The sequence below is a fragment of the Eumetopias jubatus genome, unplaced genomic scaffold (genome assembly GCF_037043125.1).
Source record: "Eumetopias jubatus isolate StellerSeaLion01/CBP00866 unplaced genomic scaffold, mEumJub1_p1.0 scaffold_2, whole genome shotgun sequence".
In the NCBI taxonomy this organism is placed as follows: Eukaryota; Metazoa; Chordata; class Mammalia; order Carnivora; family Otariidae; genus Eumetopias; species Eumetopias jubatus.
The window spans coordinates 96305496-96325786 of NW_028274808.1; the positions used below are offsets into that span (position 1 = coordinate 96305496).

General features: G+C 38.2%; 1 protein-coding gene across 1 annotated transcript; it reads left to right on the forward strand.

The window, feature by feature from the left end:
• Positions 1-1416: 1416 nt before the first annotated feature.
• Positions 1417-19486, forward strand: PGRMC2 (progesterone receptor membrane component 2). The gene is made up of 3 exons (XM_028102290.2): positions 1417-1920; positions 16954-17109; positions 18233-19486. The coding sequence occupies exons 1-3, from the start codon at positions 1431-1433 to the stop codon at positions 18328-18330; spliced, it is 744 nt and encodes a 247-aa protein (XP_027958091.2). The 5' UTR covers positions 1417-1430; the 3' UTR covers positions 18331-19486.
• The last annotated feature ends 805 nt before the right edge of the window (positions 19487-20291 follow it).

Consider the following 20291-nt stretch of genomic DNA (forward strand, 5'->3'; position numbering starts at 1 on the left):
GGTAGATAATCTCTCTAGAAAAGTTTTGATCCTGTCATTTGCCGCTGTAAAATCTTCAATGGCTCCTCCAAAACGGGGAGTATTAAGTCCAAGCCTATCCGTTGACTAAAGACTACCAACCTAGTTTTCCAGACTTTGGTCCTCCTGACTACTTAAAGCTTAAAAGGACCACTTGCCGTTTCCCTAATAAGTACTTTGGTCCATATCACATGCTCCCATTGCTTGCCCATGTCTCTCCTCCATCGCACCGGTTCCTCAAGATTAAAACGAAACCGTTACTCCCTTAATATACCTTCATTCACTCATCACACCAGTAGTTCACAACAGGGTTGTTCTTGAGGTGGGTGTGAGGGAACTCACTGACAACAAAGAAAACAGACTAGGGCAGGAAGGAGCAAGTCAAACGAGTTGAGTGCTTTAAGTGAAGGGCCCAGAATGAGGCTTCAGGGGTGACATTAACGCCAGATTTTTTAAGGACCTGGGAGTCTAAAAAAGACGAAGACCTAAGGAGATAAAAGAAAGCTGTAAATAAAGCTGAATGAGAGAACAGAAGGACCACTTCATTCTATCAACTTCCCTACCGCCACAGACTATGATTTAAGGAATAACACCTTTAGTCTAAAACCTGAAAAAAATTCTACAAGAGCAGCCGTGACCAAAACCACCCGGGAAGCGGCTGCTCGATGCCAGCGCAGACAGCAAGTAGATTCCGGATGCCAAATAACCCCGGCGAGCCCTCCGTGCACTCATCCTGTGCCAGAAAGACTCCAGCCGGTTGCCAAAACTTTGGGGCGGTAGCTTTGTCGGCGCGCCCACGCTCCAGGCTTCCGGACAAGCGCAACGGCACCCGGGTGAAAAAGAGACGCCCCTCAATAGTTTGCGCCAACAATTAAAACTGTGTCGTGGCCTCCCACAAGCCACCAACCTGCGCCCTCGAAAAGGCGACCCAACCAGACCCCGCCTCCGAGGCGGCCTCGGCGCACGTGAAGTCCCCGTGCTGAGCGACAGCGAAGAGGCGGGAGTTCGTGGACGCGAACCCCGGCCTGGGAAGGGCAGCGATTCCGCGGCGCACGCGCATAGCAAGGGACCGGGCGGAGCCTGCCTCCCAGAAGGGGTGCAAAGGGAAGGAGAGCGCGTGGCGCTCCGGATCCCGCGCACGCGCTGTCGTCTCACCCGGCCTTTGCGCGCGCGCGGCCGGCGCTGCATCTTTTCTTCAGGCCCGCCCCCCTCTTCTACTTCAGCAAGCGCAGGCGAGGAGCGAAAGCAGGGAAGTGTGGGGCGAGGTGGGCGGGGCGTCGCACGCGAGCGCGGCCTGCTAAAGAAGGGAGGAGGAGGGAGAGATCCAAGACATCGTTACCCCGTCAACACCCAATGGAGAGCAGGCTTGACCCCGCCCCCTCTCCTCATGTTATTGGCTGGGAGGCCCCCAGATGGGCGGGGTTGGCCGTGGGGTTGGGGAGGGCAGGGGGCGGAGAGGAGGAGGAAGGCGCTGGCGGGCAGTGATGGCGGCGGGTGATGGGGACGTGAAGCTAGGCACCCTGGGGAGTGGCAGTGAGAGCAGCAGCGACGGCAGCAGCGAGAGCCCCAGCGGCGCGGGAGCGGCAACAGAAGGGGGCGGCTGGGCGGCAGCAGCGTTGGCGCTTTTGACGGGGGGCGGGGAGATGCTGCTGAACGTGGCGCTGGTGGCGCTGGTGCTGCTGGGGGCCTACCGGCTGTGGGTGCGCTGGGGGCGGCGGGGTCTGGGCGCCGGGGCCGGAGCGGGCGAGGAGAGTCCCGCTGCCTCACTGCCTCGCATGAAGAAGCGGGACTTCAGCTTGGAGCAGCTGCGCCAGTACGACGGGTCCCGCACCCCGCGCATCCTGCTCGCGGTCAATGGGAAAGTCTTCGACGTGACCAAAGGCAGCAAGTTCTACGGCCCGGGTGAGGAGGAGTTGGAAGGGGCGGGGGAGGACCTCCTGCAGCTCAGGTGCGACCCCCTTCTGATGGGGAGGCCCCTGGGCACTGGGTTAGTTTCCGAGCCTTCTCGACGTCTGGACCCCTGCGCCGTGGCTGCTGCACCTGGGACGGCCCGCCCTACACACACCCCCAGCCGCGGGCACCTCCACCTTTTTACCCCCGAAGTCCGGGTTTCAGTGTCGCCCCAGGAACCAGCTCTCAGCTTTCATCTTTCTACCATCCCGTTCCTCCACGAAGCTTTTTCTTGTGCAGAATTTTTCAAAATCCTTTCAGTTGTCGCCCGTCGCGTTGGCCCACAGCCTTCCCTGAGCTTTCTGATTCCTGGGATGGGTGGGGGCAGGAGGGACGGGAGATATCTAAAGTAGGGACCCAGAGTTGTAGGCCAGGTAATTCACAGCTTTCCCTTCTTTACTCTATTTTGCCACTGATCTCCCTTTTCTCTCTCCTATTCCTCATAAGGCCACGTTTAGGTACACGTAGTTCCAAGTCCCCACCGTTTAGCTTGTGAAGTCTGGGCATATGAGCAACACCTCAGACTCTTTTTTTAAACCAGTTTTAGTATGGAGATGCTTTCTAAGATTAACAATGTATGTAGGATGAGGACAGACCAGAATGTAGATCTTAATAAAGACTGGCAAGGATGGTCTCCCTGAGTTTTGGGGGTGGAGCTCAACTACCCAGCAGGCGGGCCTGTCTGGTTTCTTTCTTTTCCCCTTTTTTTTTTTTTGATAGTAGGAAGGCAAGTATTCAAATACACGTTGATAATGACTTACTGTGTTTTCACTGAGCAGAAAAAACTTAAAAGAGCCATAAATCCACACCCCAGTGCACCAGTTCTGCAAGTTAAAGATTTTTAGAACTTTGCTTTCAGAGAACCGTGTGTGTAGGGTAGTTGGGTTAGAAACCCTTCCTTGACAATGTAGTTATAGCATACATTTCAGATTATGCTAATAAACTTCAGACTCATGGAACCTGCTGGTATACAATAAAATTGAGTAACGTACATCTTGATTATGTAGTAATTAATTCTAAGCTTAAAAAAAGTGACTACAATAAAAAATAAATAATAAAATTAGGGACCTAGAGTGACCTGGTGTTCGAAAGAGTACATCCAAGCCTTAAAGTCAAGGGGGTTGGCAAGTCTAGAAAAATTGGTTTTCTTCTTGATTTAATCTGTTAGTACATGAGATTTATTGGCACTTGCAAATATGTATCTCTGATTTCAGTGCTCGGTGGTTGGAATATATTTTAGAAGTGCTTTGGTTTGCTGTTAAGTGGAATAGAGATAAGTAATTGGAGATTTTATGTGTTGGACTATTTCTTAGTTGCTTGTATTTTTGTGTGTAGATCTATATTCAGTTTAAGCAAGTCTTAGATAGTGCTTCTGGTTGTATAAATATGAAAAGCAGATGTCTACCTACTTAACTCCGCTGAAACGGTTAATACTTTTTTTGTTTAAAGTATATGGGACAGGAGAACAGGGAGTAGGGCCAAAGTACAGTAATTAAATGGACAGACCGAATTAAATAGTTAATTTTTTCAAATCAAGGATTTATACAGTATTTTGTACCTGAAGTTTCTTCCTCATTGATATTAAAATGTATGTACAGAAATTAAAAATTGTGTACAGGTTTAGATTTTTAATATAGCACTTACCTGACTAAAAGATCTGCTTTTGTAGCCCCTATCTAAACCGACAATGAAACAAACAAAAGTATTAGTGCAAAGAAGCATATTAGTCCTCACACATTATGCCTTGCCACTATCTGGGAATAGCCAGGAAAGGCTGTTGTAGACACAGTTTAGCAGCCTCCAGTGGCAAATGTTCTGCAACAGAAATTAAAAATTAAGATGAGAGTCATAGATGTGATGTAGATAGCCTTCATGTGGCTTGGGCATTGAGGAGGCTTCTCAGATAACAAGGGAGAAGTCAGTTTTATTTATTTTTCTTTTTTTTGGGAGAAGTCAGTTTTAGGTTGGCTTCCACCAATTCCCAGGTCCTGATGAACAGCCTAGGGGTAATTAGTTATTTTCTAAGTATTTATTGATCAACCTAGTACAGATGTTTGGAATGTTATATTATGGAAAGGAACTTGAAAGTGGCCAGATCATCTGTGGGCTTGGAATATGTTGATATTTCACATTCATAGGAGATGTAACAGTTTTTCCAGAAGTCTTGAAGCCAAATTTCTGACTATGAAACAGATACAAGTTCAGTTTGGGTTTTAATTTTTATCTTCATCCTCAAGTCAGTTGAGCACTTTGTAACAGAATAATTCAGAAGCAATGATCTTAGCCTGACAATCTTAGTAGCTTGAAAGAATGAGGTAAGAAGCCAGAAAACCTCGTTTCTATGCCTAGCCAATATCTACTCCCATTTCCCAGTATTGGTCTTGCAATTAAAAATTTTTTTGTGAGGTTTTTTTCCTATGTTGAAGATACTGTTTTCTTAGTCACTTTTAAAGTTCAGGTTCTTAAAATATTAAATATTGACTATTTAGTGGAGTAAACACATGTTGGCAAACAGTTGGCATTAACTACATTTGTCATCATTAAATTTAGTAACACTTCAGGCACTTGGCCAGCATGTGAGGAAAGTGGTCATATAAGAAACAATGAGTATGGGAGGAGAAAGGAAATAAGATTTGTTAAGCACCTACTACATCAGATCCATTAATTTGTCATCGCCACAATGCCTCAGTGAGGTTAGTAAGTATTTCTGCCCTCAGATGGGAAGTCTGAAGTGTAGGTATTTTGGGTAAATTGCCTTGGGTCATACAGACATGGTGTTCAAATCCAGATATATTTAACCACAAAGCCTATCTATACTTCAGGTAAACTATGTTCTGGGATAAACTTCTGGAGAATCTTACTGTTGTTTTTATACCCTCTTCTGGTTCCCATAAGGATTTAAAGCCTCAGACATGCTTTCATGGCTGTATGTTGTGCTGTCTAGTATGGTAGCCATAAGCCGCATGTGGCTTTTTAATTTTAAGTTAGTTACAATTAAATATAGTTAAAATTGAGTCCCTCCATCACACTAGCCACATTTCCACTGCTCAGTAGCTACATGGCTACCATGTTAGTGCACTTTATAGAGTATTTCCATCTTCCCAAAGAGTTCTGTTCAACAGCATTGATTCTATAGGTCAAGGTAGGAGGAGGAGCAAACTCCATTTATTAGCTTATTATCTCATTTCATTTTCAAACAGCCCTTGGAGGTAAGTAATGTTCCCATTTTACAAATGTGGAAACTGAAACTCAGGTTTTGCTCAAAATCACATACTCAGTGGCAAAACTAGAAATCAAACACAGTCTAACTGGCTTTACAGGCCATCCCTTCCCATTGTAGCACTACAAAATATAATTTCGTATGTTTCTAGAGTCATAACAGAGTAGGAAGACTGGAACAGATAGTAGAATTTTAAGTAACTTAATTTAATATTACTACAATGAAATTCTACCAAAATAGTGTTTTTATTTATTCTTTAGAATGGCAAGAAATTATACAGTTGACCTTTCTAATAGTTTATCCTGTGTTTCTGAAATTTAAATCTGTTGCTTCCCCTTTATTCCATGTAGCATATTCTTTGACACAGACCGAAGCGGTGTTTTCTCCAACTTACCTTTTGAATTCTACTGGAAAAGAAAAAGTCATATATAAAAGAGGTACCCCATGAGATGCCTAATATCTAGGAGGATGAGGAACGGAGCACATATACCTTTCAAGTGTTTTTCCTCCTTTTTATAACTTTATCTTCGCGATGTTAACTTTTATGTATAGTTTGCAAAATTGCAGTTGAAGCAAGAGTTGCAACATATAGACTAGGCCCAACCTGACCTCTTCCTTTATGGATATCCTATTGACACTACTCAGCTACTTGCTTCGAGGCCAACTGGGTCTGTTTGGGCTGATGGCCATACACACCCATTACCTTTCAGTAAAATAAAAGGATCAGCTGCGTTTTCTGATGAGTTTTGATACTCTGCTCAAATTTATACTAGTTATTTCTATAATACTCTGAATTCAGCTCATTCAATTGTTTTTAATCTTTGAGGGAATTGTATTTGTGTTAAATGCTAATGCTAAGTATTAAAGGATAGCTGAAAGTATATATGAAACCAGACTATGTTATGCATGCTGGAAGAAAATAGATTTAGTAACATCTGGAGTTAGCTATTCAAATTCTTTTAAGAATCTGTGACCAAGATCTCTCCTCCCCTCTGTACCCATGTTAGACATGACTAAATAACTGCTGTACCCTTAGAACCTGCATCCTGTCTCAAGATCACTAATATAGGACTTCATCTCCATTTTAAATACTGAGAAGGAGTTCCCTGGATTTCATTACACTGTTGCTTAAATAAGATGTTGTGAAAAATGAGTTAACTGAGTTTTCAAAACAGATGGGTTCCTACCTGTGTAGAGTTTATAGTATATTTGGGAAAACAGATAATAAGTAAGCATTCAGCATATAATTATAATTTGTAATTAAATATTCAGTGAAAGAAATAAATAGGATATGTAATAGAGGGTAACAAAGGACTTTAGAATAGATGGTTAAGAAAGATACTTTATTTATGTTAGTTTATCAAGAAAAGGGGGTTGATATTTAAGCAAAAACCTGAAGGAGTCAGCCATACAAAGATTGGGTGTGAGAATGTTCTGATGCCATCTAGCACTAGATCTAGAACTGATCATATTGTGTTAATCAGCAGAGAAAGAAACATCCTTAACCTTTACTGATTCTGAGATTTGACTTCAGCCTTTGTTTGGTTAGTATTACCTCAGTGATTCTTTTTCCACTCTGTTTTCCACTGATCTGTGGTATGTTTTATTATTCCTTTATAATATAGCTAGATTTTTTTAATTGAATCTAGTATCAACACTTTTCTTTTTAAGATTTTATTTATTTATTTGAGAGAGAGCATGAAGGGGAGGGGTGGTGGGGCAGAGAGGGAGAAGCATACTCCCCACTGAGCAGGGAGCTGGACTCAGACTTGGGGCTCCATCCCAGGGCCCTGGGATCATGACCCAAGTGGAAGGCAAAGGCAGGCGTTAACTGACTGAGCCACCCAGGTGCCCCTCAACACTGTCTTTTAACAGCTTAATCAGTTTATATGTTTTCACGTTACTAATATATTTAGATATATTTCTACCTTCTTATTTAGTAATTTATCTTTGTCATACTTTTCTTTGCTTCTTTTTCCTACCTTTTTCCTTCTCAGATTAATTTTTTTTTAATTCTTCCATTTTTTCTCCCTACTTATTTGGATATATTCTATTTGGATATACTTATTTGGATATATTCTATTAACATTCTTTTAGTGATATCCTTTAAGTTTTTGCTATAGAAGACACTATTCTTCTGAAGAATATAGGAATGTTAGCCAAACCTATCTGTGTGAATTAGAAAAACTCTTCTTTAAGACTCTTTACTGTCATTTGAGAGACTATTTCTTAATAAATATACAAAACTACCATGTACACAAATGTGGATGGTGTCCCTTGGGTTGTGTAGTATACAGCCATATGTTGTGGCCCTGGTTTAGAAAGCCTTTAATCCTTCCTTCACCCTTATTTTCTATGGTATTACTATTAGACTTGTAGTTCTACTGTATTTTTTCAAATTCCTCCCCCAAATTGATTAAAGTATTACCTTTTTTTATTGTCAGCCTCATTTAAATTTACCAACATAGTTAACCATTTTCTTTATTCACTGTCATTTCTTGCATCTCATTCCTTTGCTCAGGGTTCAGCTCTTATTTTAGTAAGGTATGTCCTGTAGTTTTTTCAGTGACACAAAAAAATTCTGTCTCTATATGCCCTTATGCAGGAATAATAGTATAGGTTTTGGATATAAAATTGTAGGCTGATTGTTTTACCTTTAGATCTTCAATAGTATTATGCCACTGTCTTCTACTTCTCTTCAAGTCTGCTTTTGGTTTATTTTCATTCCTTCGATTAATCTGTTTTTCCCTTTGTCTGGAGTTTTGCTCTTTTACTAGGATTTGATTTGAGGATCAAATCCCCATCAAAGGTGGGGATTTGATTTTTTTTAACCTGTGCCAGACTCTACTAAATTTTGAGGATGTGTGTCATCCATTTATTTTAGAAAATTTGAACCCATTACCTCTTCAATTATTGCCTCCCCCATTGTCTTCTAATAGATACACATTAGCTTTTCATTCTATCCTTCATGTCTCTTAGTCTTTCCTTAATGTTCCATCTCTTAATTACTTAAAAATTTTAAGCAAACATACTATAGTTCTTTAATCTGCTTGTGTTATTCTGAGGATGCCAGTTCTCATATGTTATATGTACTCACTTCATGGTGGTTTGTTTCTTCATGTAGTTTATAATTTTTACTACAAAAACATATCTTCAGCAATTACAGTCTTTTTGTTTCTTGGGGATTTTTTTTTCTATGCTGTTCCTTAAACCGTGGGTTTTAGAAGTCTTCCTGTAGAGTAGCTTAGATTTATTTCTAAATAGGGGCTCATGGAAGTTTAAAAAAAAAAAAACTATATTTTTATTAGATAATACATATTCAGAATAGAATATTTTAAAGCATATATTGTGAAAAGTTACCCAGTTATGATGTCCCGCTTCCTAGAAGTGAGGAACCAATCTGGGTATTGTTCCAGAGCTATTACCTGTAAGTATAAGCATGTGGATATGTACTCCCTATGTACTCCCTCCACAGACACACACACACACACACACACACACACACAAACACACATATTGTTGCATATTGTACAAGCCTTTAATATCTGGAGAGCCTTTTATCTCAGCATAAAAAGAGTCATCTTATTCTTTTGAATATATGCATATTCTATTACATAAATATATCATAATTTAACAGTCCACTATTAACAAACATTTGTTTCCAATCTCTTATTAATACTTAGTGCTGCTGTAAATATTCATGTACATGAATATTTTACACATGTGAATAAACTTATAAATTCCCAGAAGTAAAATCACGGATTCTTAGGGTATGGGACATTTTTTAATTTGAGTACTTATTTTTGAATTGCCCTCCAGAGAAATTGGACCAATTTACACTTCATGAAAATGCCTATTTTTCACCCCTTTGCCAAAAATGTGGTATTAAACTTCTTGGTCTTTGTCAGTCTGAGAATTTAAAATGGTATCGCAATATTGTTTTAATTTACAAATATTTCTCTTTTTAGTGAGGTTGGACACCTTCTGAATTTTGAGTCATTTATGTTTCCTTTCCTATAAATTATCTGTTCATACATTTTTTTTTTAAGATTTTATTTATTTATTTGACAGAGAGAGAGATAGCGAGAACAGGAACACAAGCAGGGGGAGTGGGAGAGGGAGAAGCAGGCTTCCCGCCGAGCCGGGAGCCCGATGCGGGGCTCGATCCCAGCACCCTGGGATCATGACCTGAGCCGAAGGCAGATGCTTAACGACTGAGCCACCCAGGCACCCCATTCATACATTCTTTGCCACAGTTTTTCAATCATGGTATTGGTCTTAGAGATTTTAGGTGTTCTTCAAAAAGTGAATCAACCTTAGCTTCAAATATTTTTCCTAGTTTATTTGTCTTTTTACTTTATTTATGGTGTTTTTGTAAACCACACAGAAATTTTTGGTTTTATGTATTCAAATTTCTTCTTTTTATGGCTGCTGAATTTTCTATCATAAGTTACTTAAAGGCTTTTTGCACTAAAAAGATTATTTTTTTTAAATACATAGTTTTTGGAGCACCTGGGTGGCTCAGTCGTTAAGCGTCTACCTTCGGCTCAGGTCATGATCCCAGGGTCCTGGGATTGAGCCCCACATCAGGCTCCCTGCTCCGCGGGAGGCCTGCTTCTCCCTCTCCCACTCCCCCTGCTTGTGTTCCCCCTCTCACTGTCTCTCTCTCTCTCTGTCAAATAAAATCTTTAAAAAAATATGTAGTTTTTTTAGAATACTTTTATGGTTTGGGTTTTTTAGTTCCTTTTGGAATTTAAGATGTGAAATAAGGATTTTTACAGAAATTATTTAATTACTCCAACTATTTATAGAATAATTTTTCCCCCAACACTTGCAGTATTACCTTTATTCTCTAAATTCCAATAGATATTTAAGTCCATGATATTTCTTTTTCTATCACATTAACATTCTTAGTTTATTAATCCTCTCATCAAAAATCTGCACAATCACCACAGATAAAGCCACTGCAGCATCTTTACTCCTTCTGTTGTCCAATCTCCTGCTCACTTTTTGCCAGCACCAACATTGGCTTTTGCAGTCCCCCTGACTTTCTTCATTCTGTTCTTGTGTTCCTTTCACTGTTTTCTTGATGTCTTTTTCTTCTCATACCAGCCATGTCTTGCCAGTCTGTGTTTGGGGTTCATTTTTTTGTTGTTGCATAATCCAGGGAATCATAAATCATGCCAAAGCCGTTGTCTTGCCACCACTAAGATGTGTTCCGAATCCAAATACAATTATGACATGTGGTGTGGTCTTGTACATTTTGGCTATTTTTTCCCAAATACTTTTGCCTTTCTGGGGTGAAGGACATCAATGACCATCTGTTTCCACCAAAGTAGTCGGTTGGTCATGAACTTCCTGGTCTAGATAGTTACTGTGTTGTTCATGATGGTAGCCAAGCTTCAAGCAGCTGGGGAGGAAAAGAGCAAGTCCATGCTATTTCTTCACCTTAGAATTCTCATTCTCTGGTGGCTTGTAAACTCAGTCCCCACTCCCACATCTGGCACAGGCCTGGGATTTTAATTTTTCAGTCTTCCTGGTCCCCACCGTAGCCATAAGCCCTGGGGCCAAGGCCACTGAGCTGAAACCACAGTATTGCTGACAGCTTTCTACTTTGAATTTCAGAAACAAGAGTGAGTTGGGGCAAGTATTTTACTTGCCTAAAGTTAGGGCCAAACTAGATAGATACTTTCCCCATTTTATACCAACGCCTCTAAGATTTGCCCATTGTTAAATGTTGGTTGAAGCCTCTAGAACCCAGGTATCTTGGCTTCTTGAGGAGTATTCTTTCATTTTGACCACACTACCTTCTCTCTAAAAGTCTTGGGACTTCCTAAATCTAAATATAAAAAAAATAATATTTATTACTTGGATTTCTTTTAATCACTTTTACATTATTGCTTCATTTATTCCAAGACCCACTGTGATCTTATTGGAATAAATTACTCCAATACCAAGTATAGTTAGTTTTTTTTTTAAGTTGTTTTAATAATCACAAAAGACTATTGTCAAAACAGGCCAGAAAACTAGGCTGTTTATAAACTTTAATGGATTATAGTTTGTCCCTGAGAGCTATGGTTTTTTGACCATGGAAATAACTGAACTTTTCATTCTGGAATTTTCTCCTCTTCATAAATACTAATGTAGCTACACAGTCATCCTAATAATCGCAGAATTATCTGTGAACATATTTTACATATTTTATTTCCTCCTGGAATTTTCTGTTCATTAAATTACTCTTTAAAATATTTTCTTACAGTGACCATATGTTTTGCCTTTTCAAAAATATGTTACCCCAGGGGTGGCTGGGTGGCTCAGTCGTTAAGTGTCTGCCTTCAGCTCAGGTCATGATCCCAGGGTGCTGGGATCGAGCCCCGCATCGGGCTCCCTGCTCCGCGGGAAACCTGCCTCTCCCTCTCCTGTTCTCCTTGCTTGTGTTCTCTCTCTCGCTGTGTCTCTCTCTGTCAAATAAATAAATAAAATCTTTAAAAAAAAATATGTTACCTCATTCTACCTGATTTTATTAAAGTAAGCAGTTTCAGGATACACTAACTAGTAGATTTATTGAATTTTGAATTTTAAAAATCTGTGCCGTGGGGCGCCTGGGTGGCTCAGTCGTTAAGCGTCTGCCTTCGGCTCAGGTCATGATCACTGGGTCCTGGGATCGAGCCCCGCATCGGGCTCCCTGCTCGGCGGGAAGCCTGCTTCTCCCTCTCCCACTCCCCCTGGCTTGTGTTCCCTCTCTCGCTGTCTCTCTCTTTCTGTCAAATAAATAAAATCTTTAAAAAAAAAAAAAAATCTGTGCCGCAGGTTGTGTTAACTCTTAAAGAGTATTAATGAAATCTGAATTCTAGTATAATGTCATTTTGATATATTTAATATTTTTGAAAGATTTACTTTGGGGTGCCTTGGTGGCTCAGTCGTTAAGCATCTGCCTTCCGCCTAAGTCATGATCCCAGGGACCTGATTAAGCCTGCATTGGGCTCCCTGCTCAGCAGGGAGTCCGCCTCTCCTTGTCCCTCTGCCCTCCTTCCCCACCACCCCCACTCATGCGCTCCCTCAAATAAATAAATAAAATCTTCTTTTAAAAAAAAGATTTGTTAAAATGATGTCTTAGAACATTTGTTACGTAAGTATATTTAAGAGAAACTGCTTTGGTTGAATAATTGCTATTCATTTTTTGTAGCAAGAATTTTATTGAAATTGTAAATCCACTTTTATATCAGCATTATATTATAGTCTTCGATAAAGCAACAGAATGTAATTCCCTTAGCTATTACTGAAATGTTAATGTCTAAATGAGCCTTAATAGTCAAAATAACAGTTTATATAAGCTGGCCTTACCAAAAGACTTAGTACCACTTAAAATTTGCTTTCCTTGGGTAATTGTTATTTTAGTATTATGGATAGGCAAGTATGGTTATCAAAATACTGGAATCCATAACATTTATGTTTGTTGTATAAGGGGGTAGTGGAATGGGGAGGTATTACTGGCTTCTCAGATAATGCTTCTGGTTGAATTATGAATGCAGAGAAACGTACTTTATGTAGACCTCAGATCCTCCTTTCTCTGAGCACATCTGTCCAGTTCCGATTCTAGTTGTTAATGTTCTTTATGGTCTAATGGGAAAAAGTAAAGAAAACTGTTCCAAAAAGACCTTTTCAGAAGTTAAATGCTTCCTGAGGGAAATACTAAAATGTGGAGAAAACAGCTTAATATAATTTAGAGGGTGGGGCAGTACATTAATCACTGAATCATTATTTTCTATTCAAGAGTTAATAAAATATCATTTTGCCTAGAATTGGGATGGTTGTTGACTCAAGTTCACGCTTACTAAATCGACCATCTAAAACCAAAAAAAGGACATGTTTTATGAAGTTTCGTTTTTACATTTATTCAGTGTTGAGGTCTCCTTAGAGAAATTGGCAGAGAATTTTATTAGAGAATGCATTGGTACATAATTAATATACTCAAATATGGAGGATTTTCTGGTTGCTGTTTTTTATAATGATCATCTTTTCTTCTCTCCTTTTTACCGTTTAGATGTTTTTAATGATTTATACTCTGAAGTACACTGAAGTAGATTGACTTTTGCAGGCCAGGGAGGTAAATATTATAACAAAATGATAAGAAAAGCTGTCGGTGTATACAGCTTTTTTGTTAATTCTCTTTCATTTTGATTTAACAGGTATTCCAAAGTGTCTATTCCCCTGAAATTTTGTAATTAATGAAATGCTCCAATTTTCAGGGTTGTCATTCCATCTTTGCGTTTGTGGATCCTCTGTGTGTTTTCTCAAGTGTATTGTGTTTGTGTTTGGGGTAGAAAAGCAGAGATAGTACTTCCCAAGTCTGGTGGTATTTTAGGCAAGATACTGAATTGTTTCTGCTCCTGTTCACCTACCAGGTGGACAAAAATTGTTCCTTCCCCTTTGCAAGACTGTGAGAGAGTAAAGTCACATGCTAGAAAGTTCTTTAAAAGGTTGAAAACTATCGTTTTACATTGGTAGGTTTTTATAGCCCTGATCAATTTTATCTTTTGTGTGTATGACTCATCACTGTTTTGTCAGCATTACTTTGTTTTGAAAAAAAAAAATCATAGTAGTTCTATCTATCTCTCTAATTTATCTATCTGTTTATCTATCTATCTATGGCCTCCATCTGGGGAAAAACAACTATTGGCACAAAGCATGTGGAGTTATGCAAAAGAAAAAAAAACACAACTACTTTTCTTTTCCCTAGAGACTGTTCTTGCTTAATTTTCAAAGTTAATACTTCTCTAAAATAATTAATTCCAATTTAAGGAACAATATTGAATTTTTTCTCTTAAATGGTTAATACCCTTTGCAAGGTGAATTGATAGAATGGGCAATAGTTTGAAGGTTATAAATGTTGGCCATTTGTAAATAGTGTCCCAGTTTCTTATATAGAAGACAAATTTAAAAGTTTAAAATGGTAGCCTAAGTGTATACTAATAGGAAAATGATTAAATTTTAGGTATATTCATTCAGTAAGAAAATATATAACCCATTAAATGGTAATTGTGAATGTCACCTAATATTAAGGAGCAATATGGAAAATACTTAGGGATAAAAAAGTACTTTACTGGGAAGAATTACCTTTATTTTCATGTTAATGTACAATACCTAATAATGCTACTTTTTAAATTTATCGCAAATGACACTTCTGGTTCCATGCCTTAAACTTCGCGGACAATGGCTTTCTTAGACCTGATGAACTTTATGTTGCACTGCTTTCTGTAACTCAAATTAATGTTCATAAATGTTTAGATTATTGTCCATTTAAGTAGATTTTGAATTCTCTTAAATGTACAGATACTTTTCGGACATATAACCTTCAGTTTCCTAAATGTTTTCAAATATGAATATGGGTATAATCATTACTCATTTAAAAATTAAGGAATTTCTAGGTTTTTTTCTTGTTTACTTCTCCTTAGAAAGTATTTTATTTTGTTAACTGGACTAAAAGCTCTCTTACCACTCCGTTGCTCATAATAGTAATGCTGGTTTTAAAATTATTTTCTCTAAATTACCTTTGTCATATACAGAAAACTGTGGCCTCAGGAAAAAAAAATTTTTATTTTGTAAAATTAGTATTTTGGAAATCTTTTTTTAAGTAATCTCTGCACCCAACATGGGGCTCGAACTCTTGACCCTGAGATCAAGAGTCGCATGCTCTTCTGACTGAGCCAGCCAGACACCACTTAATTTCTAAACCAACATTTTAAACAGAAAAGCTTTATGATCTGCTCTGCGGCCTAACATGAAGACAGAAGTAACTCTCAAAAGATTTTTATTATAAAAATAATTTTTTAACAAATATACAACCAAAATCAGAAACAGACCCATAAATACAGAGAACAACCCGATGGTTGCCAGAGGGGAGATGGTTGAGGGGATTGCCAAAATGTGTGAAGGGCAGTGGGAGATACAGGCTTCCAGTCATGGAATGAATTAATCGTATGGGTGAAAGGTACAGCATAGGGAATATAGTCAATGGTATTGTAACAGTGCTGTATGGTAACAGATGGTAGCTACGCTTGCTGTGAGCATAGCATAATGTATAGAGTTGTCAAATCCCTATGTTGTACACCTGAAACTAATATACAACATTATGTGTCAACTATACTTCAATTAATAATAATAAAGAAAAGTAGTAGTAGTAACAATAATAATTTTCTGAATAGCCAGACTTTACCAGTTATATGAAGTAAAATTTTTTCTTCCATTCCCCAGAAAAGATTGCCACTGTTCAGTGTTTGGTCTGTATTCTTCCTGATGTTTTTCACACATACACAAACACATGTATGTGTATTTTTTTAATTCAAAGCAAATCACACGCTATATATACATACTCTTCTGAATTGCTCTTTTCAGTTACTCCATTATGAACTTCTGTCTGTGTATACATATGGAGATACTTCATTCTTGTTGATAGTTATGTACTATTATTCCATTAAATTAATGTACTGTAATTTAACCAGTTTCTTGATAGGGAAAATTAGGTTGTTTCAGTTTTGTTTATTATATGTTTTAAAGAACTGAAGTGTCTTTTTTATCATGTATTTGGGTGGAGATTTTGCTTACCGTAAGTGAATCTGTTTAAAGGATCAAAATCGAGAGTTACTCCTTATTTGAAATTGCAGCTAATATTTTGGAAGAAATTTACTATGTTTCTCTTTTATGCCAGGCATGTGCGAGGCATTGAGTACTGACCTGAGCAAGACAACTGCTGCTCTCAAGCGCAGACTTTGGGAATGGCTCATTTCTGTCAGCACAAAAATCATGCCATTCCTCCCTAGGGAGGGTGGTTCCTAACTCCTTGGACAAAATGCTAATCATTTTGTGTCACTCAGAACTGTTGGGGTGCTTGGGTGGCTCAGTTGGCTAAGCGTCCAATTCTTGATTTTGGCTCAGGTCGTGAGATCAAGCCCCACATCAGGCTCAGCACTGAGCTTAGAACCTGCTTAGGATTCTCTGTCTCTCACCCTCTGCCCCCTCCCCCACCACTCCTCACACTCTACCCCCCCCAAAAATAAAAATAATAAAAACTGTTCCTTATAGCCACATCTCCTGTTGCACAAGAGCTGTGACAAATGAAAACCATTGTTTAATGACTTCATAGTTTATATAGGTAATTGTGAGTATATTCTGGTAGTCAGGTGATACTTATTTTGAAAATGGGTCATATTTCTGATAAAACCAATCATTCAGCAAAGACCTGTTGAGGATCTGCATGTGCTGTGCATTGAACTAGTCACTGGGGGTACAAAGATGATACAGTCTCTGCTTTCATACGACCTACTTTGAAAAAGAGAAAGAAAAATATTTTAGATCCAGAGTTGACTTGAGTCTTTAACAAATGCTTATCTAGTGGATGTTCTGTTGATTATTTTTAGATGCCACAATTAATTAACAGCAATCAGTGAAGCATTATCTCCCCTCAAACAAACCAGCTTCCAAAGCTAACTGCTTAAGTTTCCTCTTCTCCCTAATATGTTACAGTCTTCAACTTTGAATACAAGTTTTGAGGTATTTAAATTTCAGAGAAAAATTACTTTGTTCTACAGGCAGATTTCCAAGAAGTTTCTTCTCATTATCCCATTTAGTATCTGTCATGTTTTAAAAATTAAGGCTGTGTACCAAATATGAGTCATTATGAGGTTTCTTTCATTTGACTTTTTCCTTTGAGGCATTCTAAAATAATGTTAAGGTAATGTCAATAATTTCTTCTTTTCCCCCCCCAGCCGGTCCATATGGAATATTTGCTGGTAGGGATGCCTCCAGAGGACTGGCGACATTTTGCCTAGATAAAGATGCACTTAAAGATGAATATGATGATCTCTCAGACTTGAATGCTGTACAAATGGAGAGTGTTCGAGAATGGGAAATGCAGTTTAAAGGTACCTTCATTTTGTCGGGTTCTTTGGAAATATTAAAGAAAGTGTATACTATTTCACATTCCTTAAGAGCCTAAGGATATCTGTTTTCATCACCATCATTATTTGATGATAAAAAAGCTAAATATGAAAATGATTGTTACATATTATTATTTCAAAATTCATACTTAAAAGTTGACTTGTTACAACCTATAAGTCTTAACAAAAACTGTGACACCTTTAGTCTTATAAGGCTTTTTAATTAAGATAGAGTATTTTCAAATATAGGCTTCTATTTAAAACTAAATTTATTTTGGATATTGATACTATAATTTACTCCAAAATGATTTTATTGATCTTACTCTCAAACCATAAAGAAAAAATATCTTTCCCCTTTATTATACCCTCGTGGCATCCGTTATTACCTCCTATGTGACAATCCAGATAGCTATTTATGTGACCTCTGCATCCCTTGGAAACACTTCTTGTGGTTCTTCTGGCTTCTTGGCACTTGAACCTGTTCTACTGTAGGAAGCAGTCCTCCTATCTTATCCTCCTGGTTTGTCAGTTAATTCACTTAACCTAGGTTCAGATTCCTGACCAAGAAATAACTAAATATGGATCACCTTGGACACCACAGTGTTCTAAATTAATACCTGGTAACATAAAACAAGCAGTAATAACAGAGATGTAAGAAGAGAGTTTGATAGGAGAAAGAATAATGGTATGACTGGAGCCACACACTGAGATCTCAAAGAATACAGGATAATAATAACAAATGACTTTGCTTTTCATTTGGTTTATTTTCCTGGAGAGTAGTAGCCTATGTCACATTTTCTCCCCAAGAATATTTTCTGGTTGGATCTCCTTATCATGAGCTCTAAGTGATTCTGATGAAATGTCTTTGGTTAAGAGCTGGTATATATGGAACACTCTCCTGCAAAGCACAGCCCCCAAGTTTTGTAAGTTCCTTAATCCCATTTTCTTTTGTTCAAGCCTTACATGAGTACAAAGACCAGCCAAGGTGAGCAATAGGAACAAAGCCTATTCTATATAATTCTAAAAGAAGGAAACACCTTCCCCACTGTGTAATGGGATAGTGAAACGAATTTGATCACTACTGATTTTCTTTTGATGTATTTTTCAGAAAAATATGATTATGTAGGCAGACTCCTAAAACCAGGGGAAGAACCATCAGAATATACAGATGAAGAAGATACCAAGGATCACAATAAACAGGATTGAACTTTGTAAACAACCAAAGTCAGGGGCCTTCAGAACTGCAATTCTTGTTACTCCCTTTCACAGAATGTCCAGCATCTTTGGGTTTGGTTCACCTGCTGCAAAAAACATTCAACAGATTGTATACAAGCTAAATGAGTCTCACTATGAAGATTTGAATACTAGACATTATTTATGCTGCCAAACTCATTTATTGCAGTTGTTTGTAATGTCTGGTGGGGCTTCGTCATCCTGAAAAGGAGGAAACAGGGACTTTTTTAAAGAGTAAGAAAGTCACAAGGTTACTTTTTCCTTCCTTCCTTCCTCTCTCCCTCCTACCCTCCTTCCCTCCCTTCCTTCCTCCTTTTTTTTTTTTTAAATCAAAAAACAACCAGATATGTATTTGCTACTTAAGTCTACAAATCTCACAAACAGCAAGGGATTCATGTGCTGTGTTCTTGTTTTAGCTTTGAGGGAAGAGACTTGGGCAGGAGAGGTTGGGGGTGCACATCAATTTGAGTAGTTTAGGTTACTGAAACATTAAAATGTGAGTTCCCAAATTTTTTGGGTTTTGTCAGGGAAAAGAAAAATACCTTTATTGCTAAGAAATTAAGAGAAGGGATTTCAAGTGGATTTAAGTCAAAGCTAATTCCCCAATAGTAAGATCATTTGAAACTAGTTTTTATCCCTTCCCTTCCCCTAGATCAAATCAATATTAATTGTGCCTTATTTCACTTACATAGACTTGAATTATTTTAGGGAAAGCCCCTATGTGAATTCAGAAGTCACTACAAGCAGCATTGAGACCGAAGTTGGGATATTCTGTTGACTGCAAAACCTTGAAGTCATTCTGTGTATATAGAATGTAAAAGGAATATTCAGTGTTACTGCCACATATGTTAATATACACAATCTTAATTAGCATTGTAATGGCCAAATGCATTCCCTCATGCTTTTTCTCTTTTAAAAAAAATTGAAAAACAGATCAACTCTGTCCCCCAACAGCTGCCTAATTTTAGGAGTCTGACCCTCACATCTCATTGGTGTGGGTGCATGGGGCCGTAGTATGGATGTTGTATGGGTGTGTCTGAATGTGTGTGAGAGCGCCTTGGAAGGGACTCTGCAGATACTGTAAATACCAGTACCGTTTTAATAAAGCATGTACAATAAACCAAAATAAGCTTGAGTTGGACTTTATATACAAACTGTAAGCCAGTGCATTATGATATGGTAGTCAGGATTGTGCATTTGATTCAAGATAAGGAAAAATCTTGGAAATGAAAAGCAGGCACTGGTTAAACAAGTTGTACACATTGTACCACATTCACTGTAACTTTAGGAAGAAATTCCACTTTGTGGAACATTCTCAAGAGATCTGAGATTATTCAGGTAAGAATTGATATATAAAAATGTACATATTTTTACTTTATATTTTGATGCCAACTGATTATACTAGAAGTAATAGCACCAGGTGGTAGTTACTGAACACAGAATAATAAAGGATATTCTACTGATAGGTACTGAATCCTTCTATTATTCGTTTGTAAAAGCCCTATATGTCGGTTACTTGATTTCATCAGGACTACTAGGTTCTTGGTTGGAGACAAGTTACACCAAAAAAGATAATTTTATAAACAAGTCACCAGTTAAAGAAAAGATTTATTCTGCTTTATGAGTATAATATATGCAGAAGCCATCAAAGAAAGGGGAAATGTAAACTGCAATAATAAGCTAAAGTATGTAAAATACTACGTTCTATTATATTTGCTCTTGGAATGTTTTGTAGAAAATGATGAACATCAGCCAGATCTTTGCTGAAGACTGGTTGTAAAAACTGAGGAGTATTGGTAAATGCTTTGTGTGTTTTTATGTAAAATATTTTCTAAACAAATTTGTTAAAGTACAGTCCTCTGTAGTAAACATATAAATATATATATATATGAATCATTTGAGCCTAAAGTTCAGAAATAAATCTACACTTGTGA